The 14945-nt window shown below is 38.1% G+C and overlaps 1 protein-coding gene across 7 annotated transcripts in view; it reads left to right on the top strand.

Annotated features, from left to right (window-relative positions):
• LOC136830342 (ankyrin repeat domain-containing protein 11-like) overlaps nucleotides 1-14945 on the top strand; it is a 37563-nt gene that overhangs the window by 3024 nt on the left and 19594 nt on the right. For all 7 annotated transcript variants that reach the window (XM_067089790.1, XM_067089789.1, XM_067089788.1 and 4 more), the window contains exons 2-4: nucleotides 12295-12381; nucleotides 12639-12881; nucleotides 14434-14619. In XM_067089790.1, the coding sequence (XP_066945891.1) occupies nucleotides 12303-12381; nucleotides 12639-12881; nucleotides 14434-14619 (508 nt within the window). In that variant the 5' untranslated portion in view covers nucleotides 12295-12302. The remainder of the gene's footprint in view (nucleotides 1-12294; nucleotides 12382-12638; nucleotides 12882-14433; nucleotides 14620-14945) is intronic.

The following is a 14945-nucleotide window of genomic DNA, read 5'->3' as shown; positions in this document are numbered from 1 at the left end:
GAATGTGACCAAAGCTAGCCGACAGTAGGCTAGCTCTTGCGTCGCCCTAAGCTAGGTGTAGGCTAAGACCTGGAGGCTCTTGACCCAGGCTATAGGCCTGTAACTATTATAAAGTTGTTGGTAATGCAATACAATAATTTAACCCGTATCATTCTGCCATGTACATTGTTATATGCTCGCCCCAGGCCAGGTCAGGGCATGGTGCCCTTGGATAGGTTAGGTTAAGGGAGGTTGAGTTAGGATGTATCCCCCTGAAGTATCTAATTTGCTTTTAAGCATGCCGCGAAATGCAGAAATAGGCCTAAAGCGTTTAGCTGTAATATACTTTTAGCGGGTTATACCCCCTACAGATTAACGAAATTCTACAGAAAATCTTTACTTGGTGCTATGTATAGTACCACCCCCCAGAATAAAAGTATAAACATATATAAAGAATAGACAGTAAATTTTTCAAGTAATCTCAACTGCAATGGATTATATATACTGATCTCTGTATTCAATGAAAAAAATTTGATTAATAAACTATATCACCGTTCGGAGCTCGTGTGTAGAATTACCTACGTTAGATTTGGATCCTAGTTGCCGTTAGGCCTTGTGAAGCTTCTATAATATGGCACAATTTTAATTTTTAAGCTCTACCATACAGATATAATATCATATTCTTCATAATATGAAATTACAACATATCTACTTCAGGCTAAAGAAAGACATTGCTTGTTTCTTATCAATTTCATCATTAACAATTTGTTCCAGCCTTAAGTAAAAGTCTTTGATAGTCCATACTGCCGTCTGGACTTGCCAAATCATATCTGGCATAAAAGTCAGTGAACCTACACCTGGCTCAAATGAGTTTGTAGGAACTTTTGCAGGTATATCCGCTCCTAACCTTTAACAAAAATGTTAATTGAATCATGGGACATTTTGATTTTTTTCTCACGGTAAAGGCTTTACGTCATAGCCTTTGTCGATGGACTGTAATTTTTATGGCCTGTAATTTAATAGCATAAGTGTTATTGAGTATCTTAGAAAGATCTCTGTCATGTTTTGACCTCAGTGACATGTATCTGGGATTAGTTCATCAACAATAAGTTGGAGAAGGTGGTCAGCTGAGTGAGAAGCGACCAAAAGCAATGGATAAAAAGTTAAAAGGCAGCAAGTATTATATTGGGGGTAGGGAAATTCTATGAAGAACCACTAGTAACGTTCTTAACATGTTTCGCAGGGCATGTTGTATGTGTTACCCTATGTTGGAAATACTGTACTGCATAGGGAAGTAACCCAGATAGTGTGCCATCAATACACTTCATGTGGTATACTGTAGACATTACCAAAGGGTGTTTGCAGTGTCCATGCAGCCCCTAGCTGCATTCGTTATATTAATTTTTATTTACTTTAGTCACTCCTTTTCATCATTTTACTTTACTTCCATTTCTTTTTCCTTTCTCCTTTCTTCAGCCTCGCTGTCCTACCTCTCCAACTCCCTCATTGCACTGTTTTCAGGACTGAACGGTTGAAAGTGCCTGAGTTCTTGGCTTGATAACATAAATTTCATAAGCATTCTTGAATGTCCCATGTGGTATGGCTTGTAAAGTCTAAGTGACCCCTAAACTTATGTGGGAGGCTACTTTACATATTCTTTGGAAGCTTGAATTTCAAGTCAATGGCCCCTGTGGGCCTGTTCCATATGGATAGGGCTCGTCTTCTGAATAATTATAAAAATTCATTGATTTCCTCTTAGGATTCCAAGATTTGAATTTTTTCCCTTTTGTAGCAGTTTAATTTAGCTTCAAATAATATCACAGGTGATCTAATAATTAACAATTTTAGTATGATTCAAAGTGATTGTTGACTCTACTGTAGAATTATGTTAATATTCTTATTGATTTGATATTGAAACTGGACTACACCAGTAGTACTGTTATATATGTTAGAATACAGTACAGTACAGGTACTACTTGCTATTTTCTCCCTGACCTTGCTGGTCAACATATTTTATTAAATGATCATAATTTAACATTCATTGAAGTTTTCAGTTTTCTCGTACTAACGTTTAATCTAGGGTAAAATGAGCATATTGGAATGTCAGTGGATGGGCCGTTCCAAGGGTTATATTTGACTTATGGGTAGTCTTTTAATTTTTCATAAGCACCTTGGAGGTATTTGCAAGATTTGGCATGGGTGATTGCTGCAGTGATAACCTTAATTCACTGCTTAAATGATGGGGGGGTTGGGCATTTTTTAGCTTTCGTGATGAGAAACAACTATACCAGCGTAATGCAGAATATATCTTGTACACTATACAGTACATATTCCCATTTCGTACACAATTACTGATTTGTTAACATACGATTACGTATTTCCTATGCTGTGTATTTCTCATGTTCGGTGCGAGCAAACACATTTTCAGGTCAGAATCTAATTGAGAAACAAAAGGAAATCGTTGAGGTTGCAGAAGAGCTGTCGCATTAATTGTTGTGTAACTTTTTGTTGTTTTTCCTCGGGTGTCAAAGTTATATACCTCATACGGTATCGACAATTTTTTTTTTATATGAAGATTCTCTTCAGTAATTTTTATTATTGTTCAATATCAGTTGAATGTTCTTGTGCACAAGCATATGGTCACAACGAACTAGTCCCGATAGTTATAAAAAATAATGTAATCAGACCACTGAGCCATAATATTAGCTTAAAAAGGCCTAACAAGATATATGCACCTTGTAGTTGATTGTCAGTGTAGGTTTTCAGTCATAAGTTTTTTTTTATGCAAATACATTCAATGACACCAAGTTTTTTAAAATGGCGTTCCATAATCAGTATCGGATGAATTTTATGCTGCAGTTCATCTCATTTTACTTAAGGAAGTTTCAGTTCCGCAATTTTCAGCAGTATTAAAGGCGAGGGTTGAACGCGTAAAAAACAATGAACGAACATAAGTGCAAGAAACCGTTTGAAGCGTAACAAGGCTGTGGTATGATCTAACACCGCGTGAGTAAGTGCCATGACTTGCATAGTCTGTCGTGACAGAGCACTGCTATTCCAAGACATGAAGATGGGGGACACTGTATAATTTGACACCAAAAACAATGATGGTTCATCTCCGGGTGAAAGCAATCCTTTGGACAATTTTGCATAGACAATAGTGTACTAATTACAGTCTTTTGAGATGTTAAGTGAATGTTAGTCACTGCTGAAAACAAACTTGAGGATTAAATCAGATGCGAAATGTATGTCAGATTCGTGCAAGTGAATAGCGAATGACAATAACAGCGTAGATCTGGACTGTGAAATGGAGAATGGACAAAATTTTCAGTCCTTAATAAATTGAGTGAATGAAAAACTGAATTTCACATAAGATAAGAACTTGAAATTGAGACTAGATTTATTTAAGTACAGTCAGCCCCCAGTATAGTACTACTCATGCAGTTACCTTTGGGGGAAAAATTTTTTTAATACAATTCAAATCGTGCACACCATCCCAACACGCAAAAACATTATCAAGACACTGTTAGGCAACAATACAGCCTTTCCGTTTCACTGTTGTTTGTATTAGGCCATAATGCGTGAGAGAGAGAGAGAAGGAAAGTAAGATAAGCATTCTTACATTCTGCTAAGAAAACTCCCGTATATTCCTTTACCATACACAAACGCCTTTCCTCTCTCTCTCTCTCTCTCTCTCTCTCTCTCTCTCTCTCTCTCTCTCTCTCTCTCTCTCTCTCTCTCTCTCTCTCTCTCTCTCTCTCTCCCCCCGTCTTTTCTCATTTTTTATTTCTTGTTTTGCCATAATTTTCACTGCATAAAACAATAAGATTAAATTAGATCATCGCTTTCAGTCCAGGCTAATGCACGTTTAGCATTGTGAACTATACTTTAGGGTAGATTCAGTACTATAATCTTGAATTATTCTTTCACATTTAGTTAAAAAAAAATTTCCTTATTGATACTGTACTGTGTAAGAAATACTTTGTTTTTTATAACTAATCTTTGCCTTGTATAACCAATAATGGTTATTTTAAGAGGTACGTCGGGGTTTATATGGCCACAAACAGGTTTTTCCCCGGAGGGGGTTAGTGCCATCAGCGCACATCACGGGGTGCACTGTAGGCATTACTTAAGGTTCTCTGCAGGGTCCCTTCAGCCCCCTAACTGCAACCTCTTTCATTCTTTTTACTGTACCTCCGTACGTACTCTCTTCAATCTGACTCCATCTTCTCTAACAATCTTCTTACTGCCAGTCCCTTCAGCACTGAATTACCTCATAAGTCCCAGCGCTTGGCCTCTGCCCTAAATTCAATATGCTGTCCATAAACGGGTGGTTTATATGATCGGCATGTGTTTAGTACTGTTACATAAGGGGTTTGCGATCATGCACTGTTTCAGGGATACATGGGAGATCTTGGGAGATACAGCAGTTAGCCTACATAGGCTATTCGTTAGTGGGTTTTCGATTTCATAATTTTTGGGATTGCATTGTGAAGATGCTTCCTAAAAAGGGTTGATTATAGTTCCTGAGAATTAGTTCCTTTTTCTGTGTTTGTAGGAAGTACTATTGATATCTTTGGTGTTGACTCACATTTGAATTTCCTGGACTCTGTTTACAGTTTCGCTCTTCCTTGATCTAGAATGTTGGTCCTTCAATTACAGTCTGCCGCTAATAAAATATAAAATGTAGGCAATTGTCAACAGGGCAGTAATCATCAGTAACTTGATATAATAGGTTGATTTAGATTGATGCTTGTCTAATGGTGATCCAAACTATATGTTGGCCCCTCATACCTCTGCGGTATTTTCCATTTGTTAAGCATTAAAGTCATTCTCACGTAAGCTGTCTAGTCTGATTTTGTAGGTGAGAATCTAGTTTACAGTACAGTAAATCCCCTGTATTCGCTTTCTCACGATTCGCGGACTCACGCGTTTGCGGGTTTCTCCGTGGAACATATCCACCCATTATTTGAGGAAAATTCAGCCATTCGCGGTATTTTTCACTGAGAAATATTCGCTGATTACTGTATTTTCATATAATTTTCATGAATAAATGCACTTTTTGTTATAAAACTATTAAAAATACTCAGGTATACATAAACATTTTTACAGGGTTTTTCTTGTGTTTAAACTATCAAAATGGGCAGTTCTAAGTGTTTTTAAGAGGGGTTTTAAGTATTCGCGGATTTTAGCTATTTGCAGGGGTGGGGGGTGCGGTATGCATCCCCCACGCATTCGGGGGGGTTCACTGTAATAAGCTCTTACTGTAACCATATGGTGTTTGATTTTTATATCCTTTGTATATAGATGTTTTGCTGACAGTGATGTACAAGTAACACAATCATCAGATTCTCATGAAACACCAATATTTCAGTCTTACAGGTTTTGTACAGGATTCACTTTCAGTTCTTTTTTTGAATTATCCTCTCCTCTGATTCAATATAAGCACTCGGTATCACCACTGAATGACCCCCTATTCCTTGTTTGCATAAAATGGAACATGGATGTACATTGTTATATTTATCCCACTAGGTCAACTTTCCGAAGTCGTTTGAGTTGGACTTATATGTAAGAATAACGCTGCCGTGCATTTGAAGGTAACAGTCTACTGTATATTGGATGGTTTTGGCAACGTGGTTCGTAATCACATGTGGTTGACGTCATTTCTAAAGGGAGTTCCATTGATTCCCTTGAGAAATGTATCTTTTTCTTCGAGTGGCTGAGCTGAATTTGGGCAACTGTGCACATATCTGTCTCTCTACCCTTTGAAAAAATGATGTGGGGTGTTAAATGCAGACTAGTATCTAGCCAAGAGGGATAAAATATGTTTATATTGATTTGAATTACTTTTGTTTATGCGTACAGTCAGTGCTTTACAGATTCCTAGGTATTCAGAGATTTGAGTACCTTACAGTACAGTGTTTGATCTGTTGAGAATTACCTTGGGCTACAGAATTTGTTAGATAATCATCTGTAGGTTAAGGTTATGGTATGCAGTAGCACTTTTTTCTGTGTGTGTGTTCTCGTCTCACCCTTCTGCCCAACTTCCTGCCAAGTACAGGTGTTTACTATTCAATTGTAGACATATGAGGCAGTCCCCGGTTAACGGTAAGGGTTCTGTTCCCGCCTGAGCTCCAGTGGCCGAAAATTGCCAATAATTATGGTAATAAATGGCGTTTATGACATCGCAAGCACCAATAAATTGCTTACCGACACTGATAAACCGCTTACCGACACCAGTAAACTGCCGAAAATCTCGTTAACGACGTCATTAGCCAAGCGTCGTAAAACCGAAATGCCGTTAACCGATGCCGCAGATAAGTGAGGACTGCCTTGATATTGAAACAGCCCGGTGAGATTGTGAAAATGTGATGCAATGGCTTGTTAAACTAATGAGGGCTCATTGTAGTGTTTTACCTTCAGCGGTAAAGTTTTCTGCCATTTTACCTTTAATCTGGTCCCTCTGCTGTCTTCGTGCTTGTCTGTCCGACTTTGTTTCTTGATTCAATTTTCAACCCTCATTTAAAAGCAAGGCCTTTGGGCCAGTCTTCAGTAGCTTTGGAAATTTGACAGTCAGGTTAGTTAAACTTGCAATAATACAAAAGAACACGTCTCCATCTCAAGTAAAATTCATGTGAACTCCTACAAATTTTTAGGCTAGCACAGAGTGCAGTTATATTTCTGCAGACAGTAAGTGTTCACAAATATATAGTAATATTTTGAAGTACCAGAATAAAACATTATAAGATAGCCTGTCAACACCAAAATAATTAGAAACACTTTCAGTATCCCGTGTCAACTTTGAGTAACAATTCAGTGCACTTTAAAGCCTTAATATAGGAGCTTCTTAATTCTGTATACACTGTCAGCATAGCAGACTACACAGTAAGTGAATTCCCTTTAATAATGTGATGACACCATTTCTATAAACATTAATGGCAAATGCAGTGGTTGTATACCACGATTAGGTAATTTCCCTAACACAGTATGTATTCACTTTTAATATCAAACATCAGCATATAAATACACTATAACACTATACAGAAGTAACAGAACGCTCACATCATTTTATTAGAATCGGCATTCGTCAAGTGAAACATGGTTTTCTATTGGGTAGTTCCCGGTTATCGGCGGAGGGTTCCGTTACCAATGGTGTGACAATAACCAAAAATAGCTGATAACCAGAAATCGTTGAATATTGGCACTTATCAGCGCCAATAAGCGGGGATTGGCGCCTCTGTTAGGTGGGTATTGGCACCAGAAATCCAGTTATTGTCGTCGCTAGACAAGCGCCGTAAAACTGGATCGCCGGTAACCGAGACCGCCGATAACTGGGGACTGCTTGTACAGTCTACAGTCTTTACGTAGATAAACAGAGGACTTTTTATCACAACCGAGTGACTAAGCTTCCATGAAAAAAATATGAACAAAGATGTAAGTGAATGCCAAGATCCCTCACTTGTAATTGCTAAATTGAAAATCATCGTAAGTGATTAGATTATCTTTGTACACAATCTTTTGTTTACCAGTCACATATCATATCAATACTTTCCTTTGCTTTAAAAGATTATTATAATAATAATAATAATAATTAAGTTTATCTAAAGATAAACTTAGATTATTATTATTATTATTATTATTATTCAGAAGATGAACCCTATTCATATAGAGCAAGCCCACCAAAGGGGCCATTGACTTGAAATTCAAGCTTCCAGAGAATATGGTGTTCTTTAGGAGGAAGTAAGAGGAGGTAAAGGGGAATATGTACAGATTGAAGAGATCTCGCTTATTAAAAAAGAAAAAATATATTAAATTAATAAATAGATAAGAATGTATCAAAATGCAAGATGAATAGCTTTAGGGCAATAATGCATTTGCATGTGCGCTTGAACTTTTCAAGTTCCAATTGCACGACATCCTCAGGGAGACTTACGCAATCCAGCGGTGTGAGGAATAAAAGGCCTCTGGAACTGAGACATAAAGGTGCTGCTGTTCGGCAAGTCTGGTTTCTCGGCAGCAAGAGGGGATCAGAAATCAGTTGAGAATGCTGTAAAATAGCAGCACTAGGGTTCTGGTGCTAACAGCAGTCTGTTGATGAAATAAGGCATCAGGTTATCGAAGGTGGAATGTTTAGTTGGTCACAAACTTTTAAATGCTATGACATTAATCCGGTCACAAAACAAATGAACATTCTTGTAAGGCAACATGAAAACTCACCACAATTCTGTATCAGGGTGACATTACCCATACATTAGTGTTTCTTTTGTTCTTTATACTGTACAAGTGGGTGTAAATGTAACTGTAATGCTATTTCTAATGTTTTGAATTATGCATAACACTGTCATATATAATTATGATTACCAGGGAATATTACACAGAATAATATTGACGTGGATTAAACATCTTCATTTTTGACAGTACATGTGCAATAATTTAGGAATCTGAATGCAACTGTTGAATTGAATGTATCTCCTAACTCCATTGAGAAATTGAAAACAAAGTGTTACATACTAAATACTCAAAAGAAGGTCACTCATTTTTATGTGAGAAATTATTCCTGCAATAGGATGGGTCAATTTTTCATTTCAGTAACAACCTTTTTGGTAATAAGGATGTCTTCTAATGTTAGAAGTCTTATATTGATTTCAAAAGTAGCCTAAAGTAGTCTGTGGCTCCCACCAGGCAACCAATAATCTTTTAAAGCGAAGGAAAGTATTGATATGATATGTGACTGGTAAACAAAAGATTGTGTACAGAGATAAAATGAGGCTTCTAAAGATAAAGTTTTATTGTTGTTTAGAAGTACTAAGCAGACAATGCAGTTCATCGATTATCCTAATAGATAGTCGAGATAAAAGTGCCCCGTATTTCGGAAGGTTGCTTGAGACAGAGCGCTATTGTTATATAAGTTAGCTGTGTCTGACTGAAATGCGTGGCTCTAGGTAGACCTCCTTGTCTCCCTCACGCAGATACGCTGCGTAGCACCTCCTCCAGGACATTTGTTTTATATACAGTATATATATTTGGCCGTCATAGTATGTTCAGCTTACAATGTTCTTGAGAGAAATCTGTTTATGGTGTCTGATTTATTAGCAGTTGTTTTCCAATTGAAGATGTATTTACTTCTTTTTATGCAAAAGATGTTCAAGCAACAGGCTGAAGTCCCCATCAAAGAATGTAGTCAGATGTATGTTTTAAGGTACTACAGTACGTCGTTATCCTGACACTTGTGTAGGATTGGCAAATCCTCTCATCGAGCTGAAACCTTCAAGGAAACGAAAAAAAAGGAAGCAATTAATCAGTTGTCAGAGTAAAGGACGAAAAAGCTTCCGAAAATGACAGTATTAAATAGTACGCTGTATGACTGAACCCCCAGTTTGGATTAAATAATACTCTGTATGACTGGAACCCCAGTTTGGATACTTTGGCTTCTCGCAGAATGTGTGACCTTTCCTACCAAATATCATGACCGAAAATTCTCTGTCTGAAGGTGGATGAATTAAGAATTGTCTGGATATTGATTTCTCGTAGAGTACTGTACTTGTCTCGACTTTGAGTGCCCATTACTCTTTTCGGCTGTACGTCAAAGTTTATCAAAACATTATGAGTTAAGCATTTCCATAAGTCGTTGTGAAATCTTTGGTTTTCGTAATTTAAAAGTTATGACTCTCGAGAGCTTGACAAATGCATTTTTAGTGTAAGAGTTTACTCTGACCTTTCATTTTTGCAGTGCTTCAAAATCATTAAATTCTGTCAGAAGCCAGGATATTGATTTGTCGTTTTCCAGGAGGTACCGTCACAAATTTGCTATTGTTCTGTCATTTTTTCTGTAAATGAAATCATCTGTGGAGGATCATATGTCTGGCTCATTTGAGTATTGATCTGCCACTGTTTTGTTGTTGAATTAGCGCTTGCTGCACTGTTTTCAGAGCGCCCAGACTTTGGAACCAGGTTCTGTAAACTTGTACAGTAATGTCTTCCTGACAATCTATATATATTGATGCTTGCAAGTTTTTTAAGTGTAATGTTACCCTAAATAAATTTTTCACTTTTTAGATGAACATTCCATTCTGTAGAAGTATTCTCAGTAATTGGGCTTTCATTTCACTGAACATAAATTCATGAAGCGATCTTAGAATTGGTTAAAATAGGACAACAGGACTTTGGTTAGGAGAGAGGCTTATTTGCACTGTGTTGAAGAGTACTCTTCAAAGGTGATTTTGACCTTTCAAGTGTTTGTCGATAGAGGAGTTCTGCTGTGTGAAATATTCATACATGAGAGTGAAAAAGCAGAGAGAAAATGGTCAGTAGACGCTGTGAATAATGTAGAAGGCATTACAGTATTGGAATCTGTTTGACGGCACAGTATGGGATTATGGCATACTTGTTTATTTAGAATATGTTGAAGGAATGTCAGTGTGCTTTTGCTGGTATGTAATACTTGTAAAATCCCTGTCTAGTAAAGGTTAGGCCATTTAGTGTTCGCAGGGAGACGGCCAATGATTCAGCGTACCTTTTCGACTTATATATAATCATCATGATATTCCTTGTGGTAAATCGTGAAGTTTGTTGTGTGAATTATCTTTCGTACCGAAATAGAATAACTTTTGTTTGTTGAAATATCTCTCTCTCTCTCTCTCTCTCTCTCTCTCTCTCTCTCTCTCTCTCTCTCTCTCTCTCTCTCTCTCTCTCTCCCCCGCCCCGTCGGGGATTTGCGCCTAGGAATTAAAGGTCATGGAATGTATCTGGTTAATTAACCAAGTGTCCTTTTGGTCGTCAGGCCGGTGGGTCTTCTGGTCTGCTAGAGCCTGCCTGCTGTGCTTACTTCGTGAGATTGTCGGAAATTAACTTTATTCAGTTTGAAAGTAACTTTATTCAGAGTAAGGCAATAGATAATCGGGACCTTTGTATTTTTAAAGAATTTTTTCAGGAGAAGTATTTTGTTTGTATATTTCATTTAGGATTTGTTCTGTTGCTTTTGCAGAACGATATGCATTTATGATTCAGCTTTAAAAAAATAAATAGTCAGGCCCCTTGTATTCATGATGTCATAAAATTGACCCATTGCAGGAAATGGTTGTTGCATTTTTTATTTTTACTCTGGACTCTGGAGCCACCCTCTGTTAAGGGAATTGAATTTGAGGTTGTGAAATAAATAATCTACATTGGGATTCCAGTTTAGAGATGTTGAACTTTTTTTATTACAGTAATATTATTATTATTATTAGGCAGTCTCCGGTTATCGGGGGCCTTGGTTACCGGTGATCCAGTTTTATGGGGCTTGTCTAGTGATGAAAATCGTGATTTTCATCACCAATGTGCACCAATTTCCGCTTATCGGCGCTGATAATCGAGCATTGGCACCAATCCATACCTAACAGAGGCTCCGATCTCGACGATTTTCGGTTATCAGTGATTTTGATGCATCATCATACCTTTGGAACAGTACCCCCTGGTAACTGGGGACTGTCTATTATTATTATTATTATTATTATTATTATTATTATTATTATTATTATTATTATTTTCTGTTTAAAAGCATTGTAATTTTATTCATAATTGATAATTTGCTTGAAGGAGAAGACACGGGTAACCGTTAAAATCAATTTTTCGTGAAAATGATTAAATATTTGCCTTTGGGACATTCAGGGGAGATCCCATGACTAAGCCATCAAATGGAAAATAAAAATGGTAGTTAATCAAAAAGTGACTTTACAAAACAAGAGAGGAAGCCCACTTATAAACTGCAGTATACTTTTTTCTCTTTGGTGATATTATTTTGTTTGAATTTTCTTAATCTAAAATACACAGACTGGTCAGTTTCACTTTAAACTTAAATATAAAGCTTCCGTGTGTTGATGACTCTTATAATGCAGGTCGTTAGAGATGATACACATGTAAGCTTGTTACGCAGTCCCTGCTCATCGGCGGCGTCGGTTAACGGCAATCCGGCTTTACGGCGCTGGCCTAGCGACGCCATTAATTGGATTTTCGGTGCTGGTCTCTGGTTAGCAACGCCGATCTCCGGTTAGCGGCGCCAGTCTCCCCTTAACGGTGCCAATCTCCCCTTAACTGCGGCACTGATCTCCGGTTAACGGTGCTGTTAAATGGGTTATTAGTGCTGTTATTGCTGATTTTCGGTTAGCCACGCTTGGCCAGGAACAGGGGACTGCCTACTTGATATAAGGTACAATTACTGTACAGTACATGGGACATTAAAAAAAATACAAGAGATTTGTTGTAAAAAAAAATAAGATGCCTTTTATATCTTTGATTTTCCACTGTACATTTAGGCATAAATGTTTGTTCTTTCAGCTGGATGGATGACCACCATGGTGAAGCCGGGCAGCTCCAAACGCAAACTTTTCAGTGCCAGCAAAGAACAGAAGGAAAATGAACCAGGTACGGAATGGGGTCGGCAGCTGTAGTCGAAACCACTGACTTGAACATGTACAAGATTGCTGTAGGCTTAAAGTACCTTAATCTCATTTTTTTAGAAGTTTGTTTTGGTTAAGGAAATGCATACAAATACTTACTACTCTATTCCCAGTGCTGTCCCTAGTTTTGAAAACTCCAGTCTTTAGTCCTTACGAATCATATGAAGTATTTGTCAACTCCCTCTGGCTTTAACGTAACCAAACCGTCTCCCGATTTTGCAGCCAACGAGAAACTAAGGAAGGACGCTCCTGTTGGACCCCAGGGCTTAAAGAACCTCAGCAATATTGGCGGGCAAAGAAAGAATAACGCTGGTAGTGGGGGTTGCGGGAGTGGGGGCAGAGCAGTGGGGTGGAAGGCTGAAGATGTAGCCGTGACACACCTTACCCCCAGCCGGCCAGTCATGCCCATGTCGGAAAGGCAACAGATTGCGCTCTTGATGCAGATATCCTCACCCTCTCCACCAGGTCAGTATCAATTTTCCTCAGCTTTGGACATGTTCACAAACTAGCAAGTTCCTTAGAGGGGTAGGGCCATTAATGCGCCTCATATTGTGCACTGTAGTGGCCCGTAATGACCCACTTTCAGTCTTTTACTTTACCTCCATTTCCACTTCCTTCAATATGCCTATCCACCTTCTCTAACTTTGACTTCTTTGTGGAGCCTTGGGTTTTTCTTCCAGTTCCACCTTTAGATATTTGCAGTTCATCTTTAATTTCTGGATCCCATGATCGTGACTGCCTAAATTTCATAAAATAAATAAACAAACGAGTGAATGTTTAAATGCTTGGAATTTAAGGAACGTTTTTAATTCCTTTGCAGAGAGGAATTTATTACTCCAGTAAATTTGCGCAGGCCTCTTACTAATATACAAAGGCTGCCGAGTCACGATTTTAGACTTGCAATGGCTCACCTAGAGAATCTGGTTATAAATGGTTGTTGAGATTTCAAGCAAGACAAAGTTGAGTAACTATGTAGGAAGGACCAAAAAGCAGAAAGCAGTGCAACTGGACCCAAGGGATGGTCTGAAGAACTGTCACTGCAGTTAGATGCAACCCAGTGATTTTTGTCAAAGATAGGGTCGAAGAAATTTTCAGTTGTCCTAATGGCCTCTGGGTAATCATGATTTTTCACAAGTTTGGTGCGTACACATGAGGTTTGCCGTCTTGAGAGAGACATCTTGAAGGCCAGTGCACTGTAGGCATTACTTAGGTTCTTCGCAGCATCCCTTTGGCCCCTAGCTGCAGCCCCTTTCGTTCCTTTTACTGCACCTCCATTTATATTCTCTTTCTTCCATCTTCCTTTTCACCCTCTCCTAACAATCGATTCATAGTGCAACTGCAAGGCTTTCTTCCTGTTACACCTTTCACACCTTTTTATTGTCAGTTTCCGTTTCAGCAATGAATGACCTCATAGGTCCCAGTGCTTGGCCTTTGGCCTAACACCTACATTCTGTTCTATTCTTGATGGCATGACCTAACTCAATTTTCTCAGCCAACTGTTACCCTTGTTACATCTTCTCTAAGAAGCTTTCATAACACTAGTTTGCCACAAGGTATTGATTTTAGTTCTGGCTTGTTATCAAAACATAATTTGTATTAGTACTAATGTGGATTTAATTTCTAGCCGATCTTAAAAACTGTGCATCATGATTTTGTAGATAAGACAAAGTTTTTCAATGTAAAGTGATAATGAAGTATTGAGAAATAGTTTTGTGAAGATTCGGAACTGGGTGATAGGCTGACTGGTAATTTGTCATTGTTTTATAAATTTTGTATATAGCTGCAGATTTGTATATCTTATTATTTTTCTTACTTGACGTGGCTAGGAAGATGTAAATTCATCATCCAAAATAATGGTGCACAAGTCCATTAGGAAGCTTAATAGTACTTCAGTTAATCAAGCTGTAAATTTAACCTTATTATTTATGAATTTCTTGTTTACAGAAGGATCTTGATAAGAGAAGGCCATCTTTCCTCATTCAGTGCTGTTATTCTTTCTTCTTCTTCTTCTTACCAGACAAAGTAGAACTGAGCAGGTCCAGCAGTCCACGAACTCCCACAACTCCAAGCATAAGTCGGGGCGTGAATAAACGTAACGAACGCGGTGAAACTCCTCTACTCGTTGCTGCGATTAAAGGAGACACCGAAAGAATATCACAACTAATTGCTCAAGGTGCCGATGTAAATGCAACCGATTATGCAGGTAAGGGGTTTGTTTTACGCGACTTACGGGCTGCTGAAGAACGGGCTTGTGCCAGCTCTTAGCTGGCTTAATGTACATTGCTTAGCAACTGGCATTCGTAGGATACAAAAGATTCATGTACATTAATGCTGATTCGCTGTTATACTTTGCATAGTTCTGAACGGTCTAACAGTACTCATTTGTGAAGCTTGCCAGATCTTATCTACAACCCTGTGCTATCCTTCAGTTTGTCAGATTGCTGTACTGTACATTATTTCCACCGTCATCAGGAATGTTTTCGCATCTAGTTTTTGCTCTTTTTACCGAGTTATTCATCGTCTATAATT

Source organism: Macrobrachium rosenbergii, chromosome 46 (genome assembly GCF_040412425.1).
Source record: "Macrobrachium rosenbergii isolate ZJJX-2024 chromosome 46, ASM4041242v1, whole genome shotgun sequence".
NCBI classification, from domain to species: domain Eukaryota; kingdom Metazoa; phylum Arthropoda; class Malacostraca; order Decapoda; family Palaemonidae; genus Macrobrachium; species Macrobrachium rosenbergii.
This window is presented reverse-complemented; position numbering and strand designations above follow the sequence as displayed.